Consider the following 15,534-nt stretch of genomic DNA (forward strand, 5'->3'; position numbering starts at 1 on the left):
TGGTTGAGTTAGTTTAATCGAAACAATTCCTTTTTTTTTACACAAAAAATAATTAGAAAGGGCAAATTAATAGCGTCACTCAATGTTATCATTTTAGCAATATTTGATGTTGGTAGTGTTTTTGAAGATGAAGTAATTAATAACCTACCAGAGAAAGAGAAGAAAAGGTTAAGAAGAGAAGTGTACATATATAAGCAGGGTTGAAATATAAATACAAAAAACTCTAACTATAGCAAACAATTAAGTTTATAGTATACTAAATAAAATATAATTAAATTAAATCCAATAAATAAATCTAATAATACAAAAGGGGTGAACAATACTCCAACATCAAGGATCATATATATAAAAACATGAATCATGTCTTGGGCATGATATCCCCCAACATGGACAAATAAGACCACAAGACACTGCATGCAGTACTTGGATCCCTAATTTCAGACATAGAATGAGACAAATTTCAGACATTATTACAAACTAGATGATAGTAGAGAGGACGTATCAGGGAAGTGATTGTTAAATGTTAAAACTTTATCAGAAGTGAGATAATTGATAAGTGCAATAAGAGTTTCGTCTTTGAAAGTTGCTAGTTTATAAAAACATTCACGAGCTTTTGACTTTGTTTTGTCACAAAAAAAAAAAAAATGCTAAGTACGATTATTTATCATAAATCAATTTTTGACATAAATTCTTAATCAACATTGAAAAGTCCATCTCCTTTTCAAATTAATTTTGTTAGTCAATTCTTTTGAAACCACCACTTCTCAAATGAGATTAAAATGTATTAAAATAATATTTTTTTTAAAAAATTATTTTTAATATCAATGTATTAAAATTATATAAAAATATCAAAAAATATTAATTTGAAGTAAAAAAAAAATTTAATTTTTTTTTTAAAATACTTTTGAAACGCAAAAACAAACAGGGCTCAAAACTTAGCCATGGAATGTCACGATGAACGAATTAACAAAACAACTAAATTTAGGGTCTATATAGAATTGTGGTAGCGGTTGTACTTCAAAGCGTCTTTTGCTTAGAAATACATCAAAATAATATTTTTTTTTATTTTTTAAAAATTATTTTTGAGAACAACACACCAAAATAATCTGAAAACATAAAAAAAAAATTTAACAATTTTTTTTTTAAATTTGAGGGAACGAATCGCGTTCCCAAACGGATAATTAATGAACCCCCCTCCTCGTTAGCAGCGGGGTTTTTAACCCCTCTTTAATTTCATTCAGTAGCTTTTTAAAAAGTTTTTAATTTGTTTTTATAATTTATTTTAGTTTATTTGTAATTTTAAACAAATATCTTAAAATAAATTTTATACTTAATTTGACAAATGTTTATTTTTAATATTGTATAATCAAGCAAAACATAGTTTAAAAATAATTATTAAACCTAATAGAATCCGAGTCATGAATTTAGCAAGTTATAAAGTTTAAGTTGATCTAATATATTGTTATTTTGATATTAAAATTTTTTTATCATCTTGAGTTTTTTTTATAAGTTAAATTATGTTTTTTTATTAGTTATTTAAATTATATTTAGAACTATCACATTGATTATATAAAAAATTTATATTATTTAATTTTAAACTTGGTTTATAAAAAATAATGGAATCTAAAAATTTAAAGATTAATCTGTTTGGATAGGTTTAACAACAACATGACAAGTAGTTTCATTTGTGTAAAAAGTTTTTCCATGTTCAAAATTTTTTTCACTGACCCGGCTGTAAATGATAACCTCACAAAATTGCGTCCCCCAACTTAAAATCTTCTCAATAGGGTCCCCGACATGACACCAAAATCCTCAATTGAGGAAAATATGTATATATAAACGGCATCGTTTTTTGTTTGCGATCCTATCACTGCCCTTTCAAAACTCCTTTACCATTACCATTACAAGTTGCCCGAACTTCAGCCCGAGAATTCAACTACTTGCAATTCCGTTCTACGCGAACGTAAAATGAATTTGATTTCCCCATGGAATTTAAGATTCCCTCCGATTTCAATTCCACCAATCACCGCCTCCCCCCACTGCAAGCCTTCACTCACAAACCATTCCTTCTCCTTCCCATTTTGGCCACACCCATGTCGCATAATTTCAACTACGTCCTTTCTAGTCCATGCCAAGAAGAGAAACTCCAAGCCCGAGCCAGTCCTTGAACCAACCATAATTGAACAAGTATCAGGAGACGATGAAGATAAAGAAGAACAGCTTCTCTTTGATGATTTTGAAGATGGTAACTTAAATCTTAATAACCCATTTTCTCTTTTTTGCTCTGTATTGAAAGCTTCTTTTAAAGTTTTCATCTTTGATTTTAGAAGCAGCGATGGATGGTGATGATGATTATTTCGATGATGAAGAGTTTTTGGAAGATGAAGCAGAACTATATGTGAGTTTTTGTAATTAAAGTTAAAATGTTTTTCATTGATTTCTTGATTTATTTAGATTGAAGTTGGATAATTTGGTGATACATCTTGATTCTTTTTGAAGGTTGGTGATGGAGGTGGTGGAGGTGGGATTGCACTTGCTGGGACATGGTGGGATAAAGAAGCATTGAAGATAGCTGAAGAGGTTTGCTCAACTTTTGACGGGGAATTGAAAATTTATGCCTTCAAGACCTTGTCGAATTCCACCATTCAAGTCCGCATTGAGAGGCTTACAAATAAGTGAGTGCTATCTTTAACACCTTTATGAGAAATGTCAATGAATTTGTCACCCTTGATGCTCGGTGTGATTAAATTTCCTCCAGTTAATTTATCTAGAATGCAATGTCTTGAAAATCATGAAATTAATTGAGGAAGATGGACTAATATTTGTCAAAAGTGGAGTTAAAAATGTAGCGAGTTGTTTGGATTTCTTAGATTTTTATTTTCTTCTGAATATTTTTTATTTGAATTTCTGTGACTAAATAATGATTATGGCTCTAAGACACAATGATATATCGTAGGTCTGGTTCCCCCAATATGGAAGATATTGAAGCTTTTTCTACAACCTATAGAGCGCGGTTGGATGAAGCTGAACTTGCTAAAACTATAACTGAGAATATTACTTTGGAGGTAGTGGTATTTCCTATTTACTTCTTTGCATTTTTGGTTTTTCTCTCGGGGCTGGCTCACAAGTCAGGCCAGCCCTCAATGAAAACTTAGGGGTGCATGTGCACAAAGCTGCCTCGAAGTTTTATACACCAGTGAAATTTCAATAGCAAGTGTGCATTGCTTATTTTGGCGAGGCTATGTAGATCTTTTACATCCTTGGTGTTTTGATGCACGTGTGGAACCGATTTAGTAGATTTTACTACCAATCCAAAATATAGTTAGTGCTTTAAAGATGAAATTTGAATGATGTTTGTGTTTGTAGTAATCAGATGTTTTGTCTGTTAACTAAAGTTTTGTTTTGCATCAGGTATCTTCTCCTGGTGTTGAAAGAGTTGTTCGGATTCCAGAAGATCTGGACCGGTTCAAGGATCGAGCTATGTATGTGAAGTATGTTAATGAGGCTGATGCTAAAGATTCGTCCTCAGAAAGTGATGGTGTTCTTAGGCTCGTTTCTTTTGATACGGAGACCAAATACTGCACCTGGGGATTAGCAGATGTGAGGGTAAACAGAGAAAAAGCAGGGAAGGGAAGACCTCTCAGCAAAAAGCGAAGAGAGTGGCGCTTGGACACCCCTTTCCATTCCTTGCGACTAGTTCGACTGTATCCTGAAATTTGAACTCCACTCTTTCTTCCTTCTTTCTGTTCATTCGTGATGCAAATCTATAGGAAACTCCAGAAGTACTCGTTGATGGCAGTCCAAATGTTGCGAGGATGTAGTTCTGAATGAGCTACGTCTGGCCCACTAATTGACACTCCAAACTATGAATTGTGCTAATTCTACTGTACCGCACATGATTGAATAAGACTTGATTCTTTGTTCTAAAACTCGATTGTCGTTCTCAAGTTCAATAGGGTAAAAATATGCTAATGTTGAAGACTAACACGAGCAGGCCAGCTACTGTGGTGGACTATGGTGGAGCTGGATTATCGAGCTTGAAACTTGTTTTGCCTACTTGCTAGGCCAAAAGAATAAAAATTAAGCCAAGGCTTCTCATAGCACATAATCTTTCCATTCAAGTACAAGAGACTAGAATCTTTCTCACTTTCTCCCTCTTTTAACTGAATTAAACCAATGTTTCCTGTCTTCTCCGATGCAGTGATTTGCAGTACAAGAAAAAAATGCTATGCATACCATGTGGATGCCATTTTCAATATCATTTATGTAGCAAAGCTATTTAGAACCTGTTTAGTCCCAACATAAGCTTGGCATCCTTCGCCTTGGCGGCAATCATGGTCAGCTTAATTGGCGTCCTATTCTCCAGCCAATAACCAGGGTTTTGAATCTATCATTTAAAATTTAGCTTGGCCTTGAGATTTTTATTCTGGAAAGAATGTTTCTTGAGGATGGCAGAGGCATATAAGAGCGGTGCTCAATTTGTTCAACTAAATCAAACTTGCCTAGTTATCAGAAGACTTGAGACTTGAAATTTATGAACGTTCAATTTTTGCTTCCTGGCATTTAACTTGAGTTCATGGATACGGGACTAAACCTGGTGGAGAAGACGGAATGCCTAATAGCTCGTTGCAGCTACTTCTCTTTGGCTCACTCTGCTGTCTTTAGCTACAACCTTCTGCATGTCTATTGGTATTGGAGCGTTGCAAATTCATACTTCATGAAGTTGCTAATTCTTTTTACTGTCTTCCGGGGCTTGATTATTTTTATTATTATTTATGATTGTGAAGTGATAGCCTCCTTAAAAATGAAGCTTTGATTTCACAAGTAAACGTTCCTTCATGGTGAGTGTATATTCTATGGACATGCATATTATGTGATTGAAATAATTGTGTTTTTAGAATTTGATTTTGTTGCCTGGCTTACTGTCTGAACTCTGAAGTAACTTTTTTCGTAAAATTTCTTTAGTAGTAGTTGAGTTTTAATCTTTGAGCCTCAGACTTTGATATACAGATAAATCACTACATGGTGGCTGAAGCATGATGAGCTCATCTGCTGCTATTTCTTTCTTGTTAATCTACACTATTTCCTATCAATCTTCAAAAGAAATACAAACTATTTCGTACTAAGCCTATTATAACAATCATGAGCTTTTCTTAGGAGTTCAAAGTTTAACTTGTGAATTAGGAAATCAAGCACCTTTGTTCTCTTGCCATTCTCTGACACATACTATGATAATCCAATTTCTTTTTTTGCTGATTCTTCACTGAGAAGGGAAAAAAGGAAGCCAGCATCCAAAAGAAGAATGGCGGGGGACCAGAAAGTGATTGGAACCTTTATACAGCTTGTAATATTCGAAATTCTACCTTTTAGGCACCCTTCCTTGGCATACCTTTTTCTTTTGTGAAGGGAAAAGAGGCTACAGCTTGTCTGCTCATCCATTGTAGATATATACAAGACTTAAATTAGAAGTATGCCTGCTTCTTGAATCTCTATTTCAAACTGTCCCACAGTAGTCACACACTCTTCAAATCAGCTTTTGTCCATGGTCTTCACTTTATAAGCTTCCTTATTGATCATCATTAAAGTCAGAGAAGAGAAGACTGCTGATTTGAATGCTTGATATCAACGTGTATCATTTTGGATGGAGAAAAATGAAACACTGGGGCATGCACGATCATTGTTAATTTGTTTGCGATTCCAGAGCTTGCATAATAACTGGTTGCACTTGAGGTCCGAGTCCATAGCTTTTGAGATTGTTACGGTGTTCACCAATAGTGTTTGCTGAAAGAATTATTCTTTCTACTCCTAACCAGTTTATTATTCACTTTATCTTCTTTTTTCCTCTTTCTTTTTCTTATTAATTTTCTTCTTTCCCCTCCAAAACAGGTATACGTTAAACTTTGAATACGAAAGTTTGGTTAGAGCTATATACACACACACAGAAGACCCCAGTTGCTAAGCAAAAAACCTAGGGCTTTCTAGGATTCTTATCCAAATCTTTTACCCATTCTCCTACTGATACATTTCAAATATGGGCATCATTCTGCTGGTGCAATTTTTCCCACTTGTTACTTATGGCCCTACAAGTGAAAGATAACTTGTTATGCATCGTTCCCGATCCCCTTTGAGTGAATTTTAGTGTGTTTAACTGTTGCTGGTGGTAGTGGTAGTGGTGATGGTGGTAGTGTTAGTGCTGTTATTGGTGTGGTGCTATGATGTTGTGTGTTTTGATGATCCTTACATATGGCTTATGGAATCAACATGGCTTCCTGTGTTGATTTAAAATTTTCGTTGGGTCAAAAAGCTTCCCAAATCGGGGGCTTACGTGATATGGAGGTCACCATTTCGACTTTATCAGCCAAGTCCATACACGTCTGTGCCTAGAAATTTTGAAAATTTTCATATGCAAAGTCTTTTGTATGTATATTATTACTAAATTACTCTATAATTGCTGGAGGAGGGCAGAACCCCAACCAGTACCGTCGGCAGGCACCAGGAATTCATTCTATTTTTAATCCTTGAATTAGTAGAAAGATGTTAATATTTAGGTTTCGATCTGAAAAGAGATTATAATATAGAATACTTTCATAAATACAACAGAGAATTTTCTTGCCGTTAACAATAATAATAACTCATTCGTTTCTTAAGTTCCAGAGGGTGCTTAATTATCATGTGCACATATACATGGGAATCAATCATCGAATCATTTTGAAGCCACATGCACCATTTACTTAAAATTCACTTGAGCTTCTCCAAGTTGTTTAGATGGGATAGATAATTAAAAACAGTTCTTGAATTTGAATTTTACTTATAGACCTAAGCAAATTCAATCACTCTTCATTGAATTTATGATCTTCTGATAATTAAATACAAATTCTCTATTTTTCTATAGGAGCATCGCCCTCCCCCAGTTGCTGCTGTGATATCTAAGGTATGGTGCGTTCATTGCCTATTTTTTAATCTTTTTTCATGGCCAAACTGTTAGGTCTGCTTAGTTTCTCATATAATTTTTTGCGCTTTAGCGGGTCATCTGGCAAAACTTCAATCTTCGGCACTTAATCACAAATGTAAATGTTACAGACAAGGAATGAACTTTTGTGTGCACTAACAAGTTGTGTGGACACAGTCATTACCACTCTGACTTCTACATGAGCATCAAGACATGGCCATTTACTGACTCGTGCTGCTGGCAAAAACAAGTCCACAGTCTTAGCCGTATGTGATTGTATTTTCTATCAGCGCATGACTACAAATCCACGATTGGCGCGGCCGGGAATTGAAAGTGGTTAGCCATCGTATCCTTTTTTCCAGGGCACTCTAAAATTCTATCAGCAATTTTTGAACCCTTATTCTTTGCTCTATGCAAGGTAATGACAAATTAAGTGTTAGGAAAAGGTCACTAATTAATGCTGTGTCCTTGGCCATCCATGGTTGGTTGATCAACGCTAGATCCAGTCCTTGAAAGCGAAAGAGAACCCCATAATTATAAACGTTTCCTAACGCATTCGCTATTTTAAAAAGCGAAATATTTGAGAAGCAATATAAAAACACAATTGTAGTCAAAGTTCGAGTTTCTTGCCCATGATTATTGAGTTCTGACTAAAGCACTCCACCGGCAACATTGAGCCAGTCCCCACGGCAAGATCTCCGAGTCTCCAACCATATGAAAATGATAGAAAGAAAGAAAGAAAAAAAATTGTTGGCATGTGGGGTATACAGCTAAAAAAAGACAGCCAAGGAGAACGGCTGTTATTGTCTCTACTTTTGGCTCTAGTTAAAGTGTATAAAATATCTATGAAGATTCCTTTGAGTTTCATTATTTCTGATCATCAATTGGTGTGTGCATTACAGTCTCTGCAAACTGCAAGTGGACATGGCATTTATCAGATATAATAGAATGCAGTTAATATTATCCTAATCCAACGAAGCGGCCAGAGTATAAAGAAAGCCCCGTCTGCCTATTCTGTTCTCCTTTTTTTTTTCCTTCTCATTTTTGACTTATTTGACTGATTCGGTTGAGTTGTTATCAGAATTTGGAAGATACCAAGTGGGTTTTTTCTCTTTTTCTTTCTTTGGGATTTACTTTTATTAACCCAAAAAGAACAAAAACATTAAAACGGTGTTATATTCCCAACGTCTCTCTCCCAAATTCACCACCTAAGTAAAGCAGGACCTGACCACCCTGCAGCTTCCAACGTCTTTCTCTCCTTCCATACATACATACATACATACATACATACATACATACATACATACATATGTGTAGAGGAGATTTTTCGCACTGTCTAGGGCAGATCTGGCTATAAATATATACAGTCGCCTTTTCGTTAAAGGAAGGTCCAGGATTCACGTGCCCTGTTGTAACAGAATTTGTTTCATTAAAGATAAAGATATACATGTAGAATACAAGACATGCAATAGAGTATTATCATTATCAGGTTTCTTTTCTGTCATACTTTTTGAACTCTTCTTTTTTCTGGGTGGTTTGTTCTAGTATAATATAATATACAATACACATCTACTTAGAGAAGGATTTGAATGTGCGGGGGGGAGTTCAGGATAAAAGCGTGAGGTTTTGCTTCTTGTACTGTATTATCACATGGTCATGGGGTTTCATGAGACGGGTGGTTGTGGGTTTGGTGGGGTGTTAATTGCTGTGTTGGGTTTCGGGTTGTTGTTGAGTAATGTGGTGGATGGATATCCAGCTAAGGATCTGGTCCTCAACTTGCCTGGTCAACCAAAGGTTGGCTTCAGGCAATATGCTGGTTATGTTGATGTGGATGTCAAGAATGGAAGGAGCTTGTTTTACTACTTCGTTGAGGCTGACAAGGACCCTGACCAGAAGCCCCTGGCTCTCTGGCTCAACGGAGGTGATCAGTTTCTCTCTCACACAACATGTTCATTTTGAGGATGTTTATGTTTTTTTTTTTTTTTTGTAATTTTGATGAATGAACCTTCTTTCATAGAAAAATATTGTGAGCTGTAATGTCTTGTTATTGGGGTTCAATTTTGTTTCTTTTTACTCTACTTTTAGCTCTAGTTATTTTTCTTAAATGTACTTGCTGGTCTTGTCCTTCAAATTTGCTTTCTACGTTCAAGATTCACTTTCTCCTTTTCTCTTTCCAAAAAATATGAACTGTGCAATTTTGTATTTGTTCTTTGTCTTATATGTTTATGATTATGACAATTCTCTTGATGCAACTTCGTGGTTTTGAATCATGAAAATACAAATTTGGATAATTCTGTCTCTCAACAGTCTTGAAGCATTTCATATTACTCCCCTTCTAATGTAGGGGGGATTTTATGCTTTGGTTGATGAAAAGTTTGAAATTTTGTCAATAGTACTCTATCACCAACTGTTGCAAGGTTCACATTTTTCTTTTCCTCCTCTTTTCTTTTTGGTGAATCAGAATTCAGAGACAAATCTTATAAATTAAAACGAAAAGGGCATTACAAAATAGCCCTTGTTTAGTCTTTAATTTAACCACCTCTTCTGCTCTTGGGCTTGGAATCGACGAGTAATTGGATATTAATGAAGAATCTGCTGCTGTGATCAATCGACAGGATTTCTTCATATTCAATTCAAACTCTTTAATGATGTTCCAGTCAAAACTTCTGCTATTTTCTTTAATCTCGTTCTGCAGGGTTTTAGAATTCAATAACAAGTTCGACCTGTAGTGCATTCCCATAATGTTGACGGATTCAAGTTAGTAATATTAATATCCCATTTTCAGGCCCTGGTTGTTCCTCTATTGGTGGAGGGGCCTTCACAGAGTTGGGTCCATTCTTTCCTAGAGGAGATGGCCGCGGCCTTCGAAGAAATTCAATGTCCTGGAACAGAGGTAGCATATAGTTAGCAGAACAATAAATTCCGGTACAGGTACCTTATTTAACTAATTATAACTTGAATTCGTTTCATCTGTCATCTTCTGCAGCATCGAATCTCCTCTTTGTCGAGTCTCCTGCTGGAGTAGGATGGTCGTACTCAAATACAACTTCTGATTATACTACTGGAGATGCCAAAACAGGTACAGAAAACTGCAAACAACCACACTGGTTTTCTCTTAATTTATTTAACACTGAGGTAATCTTATTGATGAAGTAGAAAACAGATGGATGGTTACGTAGAATGTGTTCATTTTGGCTTGTACATACATTATTTTAGATTGACCCAAGTAACGCCTATTGTTCTGACAGCCAAGGATATGCACATGTTCTTATTGAAGTGGTATGAGAAGTTCCCAGATTTCAAATCCAGAGAATTGTTTCTCACTGGAGAAAGTTATGCAGGTATGACCATACGCATTGAAAAAAGTTTCATTTTTGCTCTAAACTTGTTATCGATGCAAAAGTTTTCAAGGTGCACCCTTTTGTTTTAATGTTATCTCCCATTTTGTAGTGACAACTGAGCTCGATATATAGAGGTTTCCGATCATTAGCCATACCTAATAATCCCAAGCTCACAGAAGACAATCTGTGTCCCCATTAAATACGACTTAACACATTTATCATTTCTTGGTTGGTCTGTTTTAGTGAATTTCTTACATGTATGAAAATTGTCATACAGGGCATTACATACCACAGCTGGCTGAGGTTCTTCTGGACCATAATGCACAGTCAACTGATTTCAAGTTCAATATCAAAGGAGTTGCTGTAAGAAAACCTGACACTTCTGTTTCTGTCATGAATTGTCTACTATGTTTTCAGGCCCTTTCTTCTATAAATCTTGTTTTCCCCTTTATATTTAGTTTTTTTCTTTCTTATTTGTTCAATGTATTTGGTTAGATTGGTAATCCACTTCTTAGACTTGATCGGGATGTTCCAGCAACATACGAATTCTTTTGGTCCCATGGGATGATTTCTGATGAGATCGGCCTCAAGATCATGAATGAATGCGCCTTTGATGACTACACCTATGCAAGTCCGCATAATGTAACCGATTCTTGCAATGATGCGATATCTCAAGCAAATAGCATCATTGGCGATTACATAAACAATTATGATGTGATTCTCGATGTTTGCTATCCATCCATAGTAAATCAAGAGCTACGATTGAGGAAAATGGTTTGCTCCCTCTACTCTCTACTCTCTTCTTCCTTGTTCATTCCTCATTGTAAGTTCATATTTGTCATAGAATTAAGCCACTTTGCTTTTCCAATATACCTAGGCTACCAAGATAAGTGTTGGTGTTGATGTGTGTATGACCTATGAAAGACGTTTCTATTTCAATCTTCCCGAGGTTCAGAAGGCTCTTCATGCAAATCGGACCAAACTACCTTATCCTTGGTCCATGTGCAGTGAGTAAGTGATAGTTGCTTTCTCTTTCCAACCAATTGAGGAAACAATGTCAGAATCTTGCAAGGCTTATCTTTTCATGATGTTAAATTTTTTAAAGACCAGCTGTATGAAATCACCATTAGAAGTAGGGTTCAGATGCTTCTCTTTTAATGTAAACTTTTGATGGCCTTAATTACTTGATGAGTACGAGTCCTTGTCTAGGCTTGCTCGTCATACCGAATGTTGTAAATCTAATTTTTGCGTCTTGGTTTCTGAGCAGTGTATTAAACTACAGCGACACTGATGGTAACATTGACATACTTCCCATTCTAAAAAAGATAATTCAAAATCATATTCCAGTTTGGGTTTTCAGGTAAGCTCTACATTGTACAGATGAAAGGGGACAAAACTTGGTTTTTAGCCATGTTGCTATGTTACTCTAAGCATGTATGAAAACCTTAATTAATCAATTTGACCACTGCAGTGGCGACCAAGATTCTGTTGTGCCACTTCTGGGCTCCCGGACACTCGTCAAAGAACTTGCCCAAGATCTAAATTTCAAGATTACAGTCCCATATGGAACATGGTTTCACAAAGGCCAGGTACTTAAAAGTACTCATATAGTAGTTACTTTGAATTTCCTCCATTGTTCCTTCTACCTATTGCATATGTAATGATCCGAACTTGTATTACTTGTATAGGTTGGAGGTTGGGCAACAGAATATGGAAATTTATTGACTTTTGCCACAGTGAGGTCAGCTGCCCATATGGTGCCCTATGCACAACCATCAAGAGCTTTGCATCTGTTCAGTTCATTTGTGCGCGGCCGGAGATTGCCAAATACAACACACGTTCAAATGGATGATTGAGAATCTTCACCATTTATTACAGCCTGATAGAGTTTCTAGTTGTTTTATTCCAAGTTCCAAAACTTCCTCACCTTAAGAAGGCAGCGAGGGAGTAATTGGGTTTCCAGCAATAACAATTGCAAGAGATAGGCTATTTCTTTAGAAATGGGAATTCAGTGTTTGGGACTTTTATCTTCATTTCATTGCTGGCATCTGTACCCAATTGGAATGAAAGGTTCCTGATTGATTTGATAGAGTGAAGAACTGGTTAGTTCCAAGCATCCAATCTCAGAGTCTAGTTAACCAGCTTGTTTTGAATTGGTTTGTTAAAGAATCCTTTGGTCTTTGATACGTTAACAAGTAATGTTCTTGGTAATCGGATTTTAGGCATTTGTAGATTTGTAGCTTCCTTTTTCTTTTTTTTCCAACCTGTTCCATAACATCCACAGGGAATTCTTTAAAACTCTGAAGCCGGTGAGGGGATTCACCCAGAAATGAAAATAAGCAGAAATGCTTGGAAGATTGATACAATCATGCTTGGATCATCGCCTGATAGCGTTTGTGATAGCGTTTGTCTCTGCGGTAGTTGCTGTGTTTTTTTTCAAACTCAATAATATAGTGTTTGGTTATGAGTAGCCGCTGTAGTTTCGTTCATAAAACCTACTAAAAATGAGGTTTAACTATAGTTTCTGGTGAAGCAATTTTTACTGCTTCTCATCCTGCTGTGTTTTTGTTCAATGAAGAGTTTCACTCTCCATTGTTCATGTTCACGTGTATAGTGTTTCAGTCGGACCAGTTCCGATTCAAAACTAAATACATTGAACCGGGTCCAATTCAGTTAAAAAAAATTCAGTTTTAATTTTTTTTAATTATGTTTTATTTGAAAAGTTAGTAGGAGATTGCTTGATAACGTAACATTTACAGAATTTGATCGCAATTCTAATTTTGTTCTTGATGATATTTTACATGATATTGTTGCGCGTTTAAAAAACCAAGAAAACTATAGTCCTTGTCGAATGGATTTCCTACGTGATGAAATTGTAGATCATTTAATAGAATAATAAAAAATATTGGATATCAGTATTATTTATTTCATGATATAATAGCAGCAGTGAAATCTACAATATTTAAATTAAAAACCATCAATATATATATATATAACCTCAATTTGAAAAGCATTTTTTTAATCAAATACATTAAACTATTTTTTGTTCAATTACAATTTCAACTACAATTTTAACCAAAAACATATATAAATATCAAACCAACCTTAACCAAAAATACTTAAAACAACGTTTTTCAAACCATAATCACAAAAATTACCACAATACCAAACACATTGTTTTTTGGGTCCACCGTGATGCATCGAAACGACATCTAAACTGCAGCTAATTCAATAAAAAATGTTTGGTATTGTGGTAACTTTTGTATTTTGATTTTAAAAAAGTTGTTTTTTATAAAAAAATACTTTTAGTTGAGGTTAATTTAGTATTTATATATGTTTGGTTAAAACTGTGGTTGAAATTAAGGTTGAATAAAAAGTAGTTTAATGTATTTGGTTAAAAATACTTTTCAAATTGAGATAGTAAAATAACTAATATATATATATATATATTGATGGTTTTTATTTTAAATATTGTAGATTTAACTAATACTATTACATTATTAAATAAATAATACTTTATATCAAATATTTTTTTATTATTCCATTAACTTATTTTATTACATCACGTATGAAATTCATCCGATAAGGACTATAGTTTTCATGGTATTTTGAGCATGCAACAAAATCTGGTAAAATATTATCATAAACAAAATTGAAATTGCAATCAAATTCCATAAATATTACGTTATCATGTAATGTCCTTATAATTTATATAGTGCTATTGAATAATATTAAATAATAATTTTTTAAATAAAATACAATTAAAAAAATTATCAAGTCGGATACGGTTTAATGAACAGTTGAGACACTGTTCACGTAAACAGTGTCAAGTGAGATTCATCTAGCACTGTTCACGTAAACAGTACCGGGTGAATTAAGATATTGTTCACTTCAAGAAGTGAACAGTACAGGTGAATTACTTCACCTGGCTTAAACGCATCCGCGTAAGAAGCAGCTTCTCACAAAATGGCAGTTTCAACAGGTCTCATATACACAATAATTTAAATTTAAATGTTATCAAATGAATTATTTACATGATTTGTTTTAAAAGCTGCCATAGCTGCGTAAACAAACGGTCTCCGTTGAAGCCTGAAGAATTTCACTTCAAGGGTGCTTGACAGTGTAGTAGCGGTTGTTTTTCAAATAATTTTTTATACCAAAATGCATGTTAATGATTTTTTTTATTTTTAAAAAATTATTTTTGATATAAACACATTAAAACGATTTAAAACATATAAATCATATTAAAATTTAACAAAAAATATTAATTTTTTTTAAAACATGATTTGCATCGTGTTTCCATACATCCACTTATGCACTTGGTACAAAAGATGAAAAATCTTGAAACGCGTCATTGTTATATTGGTCAGGTGGGCCCACTTTCTACAACACTCCAATCATATGTAAAACACGTGTCTAACATCTTTCTAAGATCTAAGGATATGTTCACGGACAGAAAAACAGTTTCTTTTTTTTTTCTTTTTTTTAAATTAAAAAATATGTTCATTTATTGAGAATGAAAATAAATTTTTTCATTGAAAAAATAAAAAATCCATCAACATTACAACTATTTTTTACAAAAAATCAAAACCATAATTTATAAAAATTATCTCAATATTGTATTTTTATAATATAATTATAGAATATTAAGTTTATTTTATTTAAATTAAATATTATCATAAAAAATCATATTATTAATTAATAAAATATTTATATTATATTTATAATAAAAACTAAATTTATAACACTAACTAATTTTTTTAAAAAAACTTAATATTTCACATCTCTAAAAAATAATTGTATATAAAAGAAAAAAAGTATTTATTCATGTTTGTGTGTTTTACAATAAAGAGTTTAGGGATTGTTTTGATAATAGTTTATTGTTTTTTTTATCTGTTTTTGTTTTTAAACATAAAAATATAAAACATGAAACCCAGGAAATGATCAAAAAATTTCTTAAAAAATAAAGTGATTTTCAAAAATTTGTGATAGTGGTGTTTAAAAAAAATCCAAAAATCAATCTTTTTGGAAAATAAAAGAGGTATTTGAAAATTAAAACAGAAAAAAAGAAAACACATGAATGGTATCTACTCTACTGGATCTGAGATTTGTTTCTCTGTCTCTATCAAAGACAGGCCATTGATGTCCAAATCAAAAGAGGGCTCCACCACTCAGGCTTCATTGCATTAAAAGGCATGTAGGAAATTATTATAAAGGTTGATTTTTAAAATATTTTTGTTTTAA

The 15,534-nt window shown here is 33.8% G+C and overlaps 2 protein-coding genes across 2 annotated transcripts; both read left to right on the forward strand.

Annotated features, from left to right (window-relative positions):
* Nucleotides 1-1,855: 1,855 nt before the first annotated feature.
* Nucleotides 1,856-3,929, forward strand: LOC133691493 (uncharacterized). Its single transcript, XM_062112023.1, has 5 exons — nucleotides 1,856-2,245; nucleotides 2,328-2,398; nucleotides 2,500-2,675; nucleotides 2,957-3,065; nucleotides 3,412-3,929. The coding sequence occupies exons 1-5, from the start codon at nucleotides 1,969-1,971 to the stop codon at nucleotides 3,718-3,720; spliced, it is 942 nt and encodes a 313-aa protein (XP_061968007.1). The 5' UTR covers nucleotides 1,856-1,968; the 3' UTR covers nucleotides 3,721-3,929.
* Nucleotides 3,930-8,046: 4,117 nt separating this feature from the next.
* Nucleotides 8,047-12,523, forward strand: LOC133692777 (serine carboxypeptidase-like 42). Its single transcript, XM_062113918.1, has 10 exons — nucleotides 8,047-8,870; nucleotides 9,735-9,842; nucleotides 9,936-10,028; nucleotides 10,198-10,290; nucleotides 10,568-10,653; nucleotides 10,786-11,064; nucleotides 11,168-11,301; nucleotides 11,558-11,650; nucleotides 11,762-11,879; nucleotides 11,979-12,523. The coding sequence occupies exons 1-10, from the start codon at nucleotides 8,600-8,602 to the stop codon at nucleotides 12,144-12,146; spliced, it is 1,443 nt and encodes a 480-aa protein (XP_061969902.1). The 5' UTR covers nucleotides 8,047-8,599; the 3' UTR covers nucleotides 12,147-12,523.
* The last annotated feature ends 3,011 nt before the right edge of the window (nucleotides 12,524-15,534 follow it).

This window comes from Populus nigra, chromosome 4 (genome assembly GCF_951802175.1).
Source record: "Populus nigra chromosome 4, ddPopNigr1.1, whole genome shotgun sequence".
In the NCBI taxonomy this organism is placed as follows: Eukaryota; Viridiplantae; Streptophyta; class Magnoliopsida; order Malpighiales; family Salicaceae; genus Populus; species Populus nigra.

Excerpts from the sequence above, each read along its gene's own strand:
- LOC133692777 (XM_062113918.1), top strand. The coding sequence starts at position 8,600 with ATGGTCATGGGGTTTCATGAGACGGGTGGTTGTGGGTTTGGTGGGGTG. Across the intron at positions 8,871-9,734 it reads GGCTCTCTGGCTCAACGGAG|GCCCTGGTTGTTCCTCTATT; the intron begins GTGATCAGTTTC and ends TCCCATTTTCAG. Across the intron at positions 11,065-11,167 it reads AGCTACGATTGAGGAAAATG|GCTACCAAGATAAGTGTTGG; the intron begins GTTTGCTCCCTC and ends CAATATACCTAG.
- LOC133691493 (XM_062112023.1), top strand. The coding sequence starts at position 1,969 with ATGAATTTGATTTCCCCATGGAATTTAAGATTCCCTCCGATTTCAATT. Across the intron at positions 2,246-2,327 it reads CTTTGATGATTTTGAAGATG|AAGCAGCGATGGATGGTGAT; the intron begins GTAACTTAAATC and ends CTTTGATTTTAG. Across the intron at positions 2,399-2,499 it reads AAGATGAAGCAGAACTATAT|GTTGGTGATGGAGGTGGTGG; the intron begins GTGAGTTTTTGT and ends TTCTTTTTGAAG.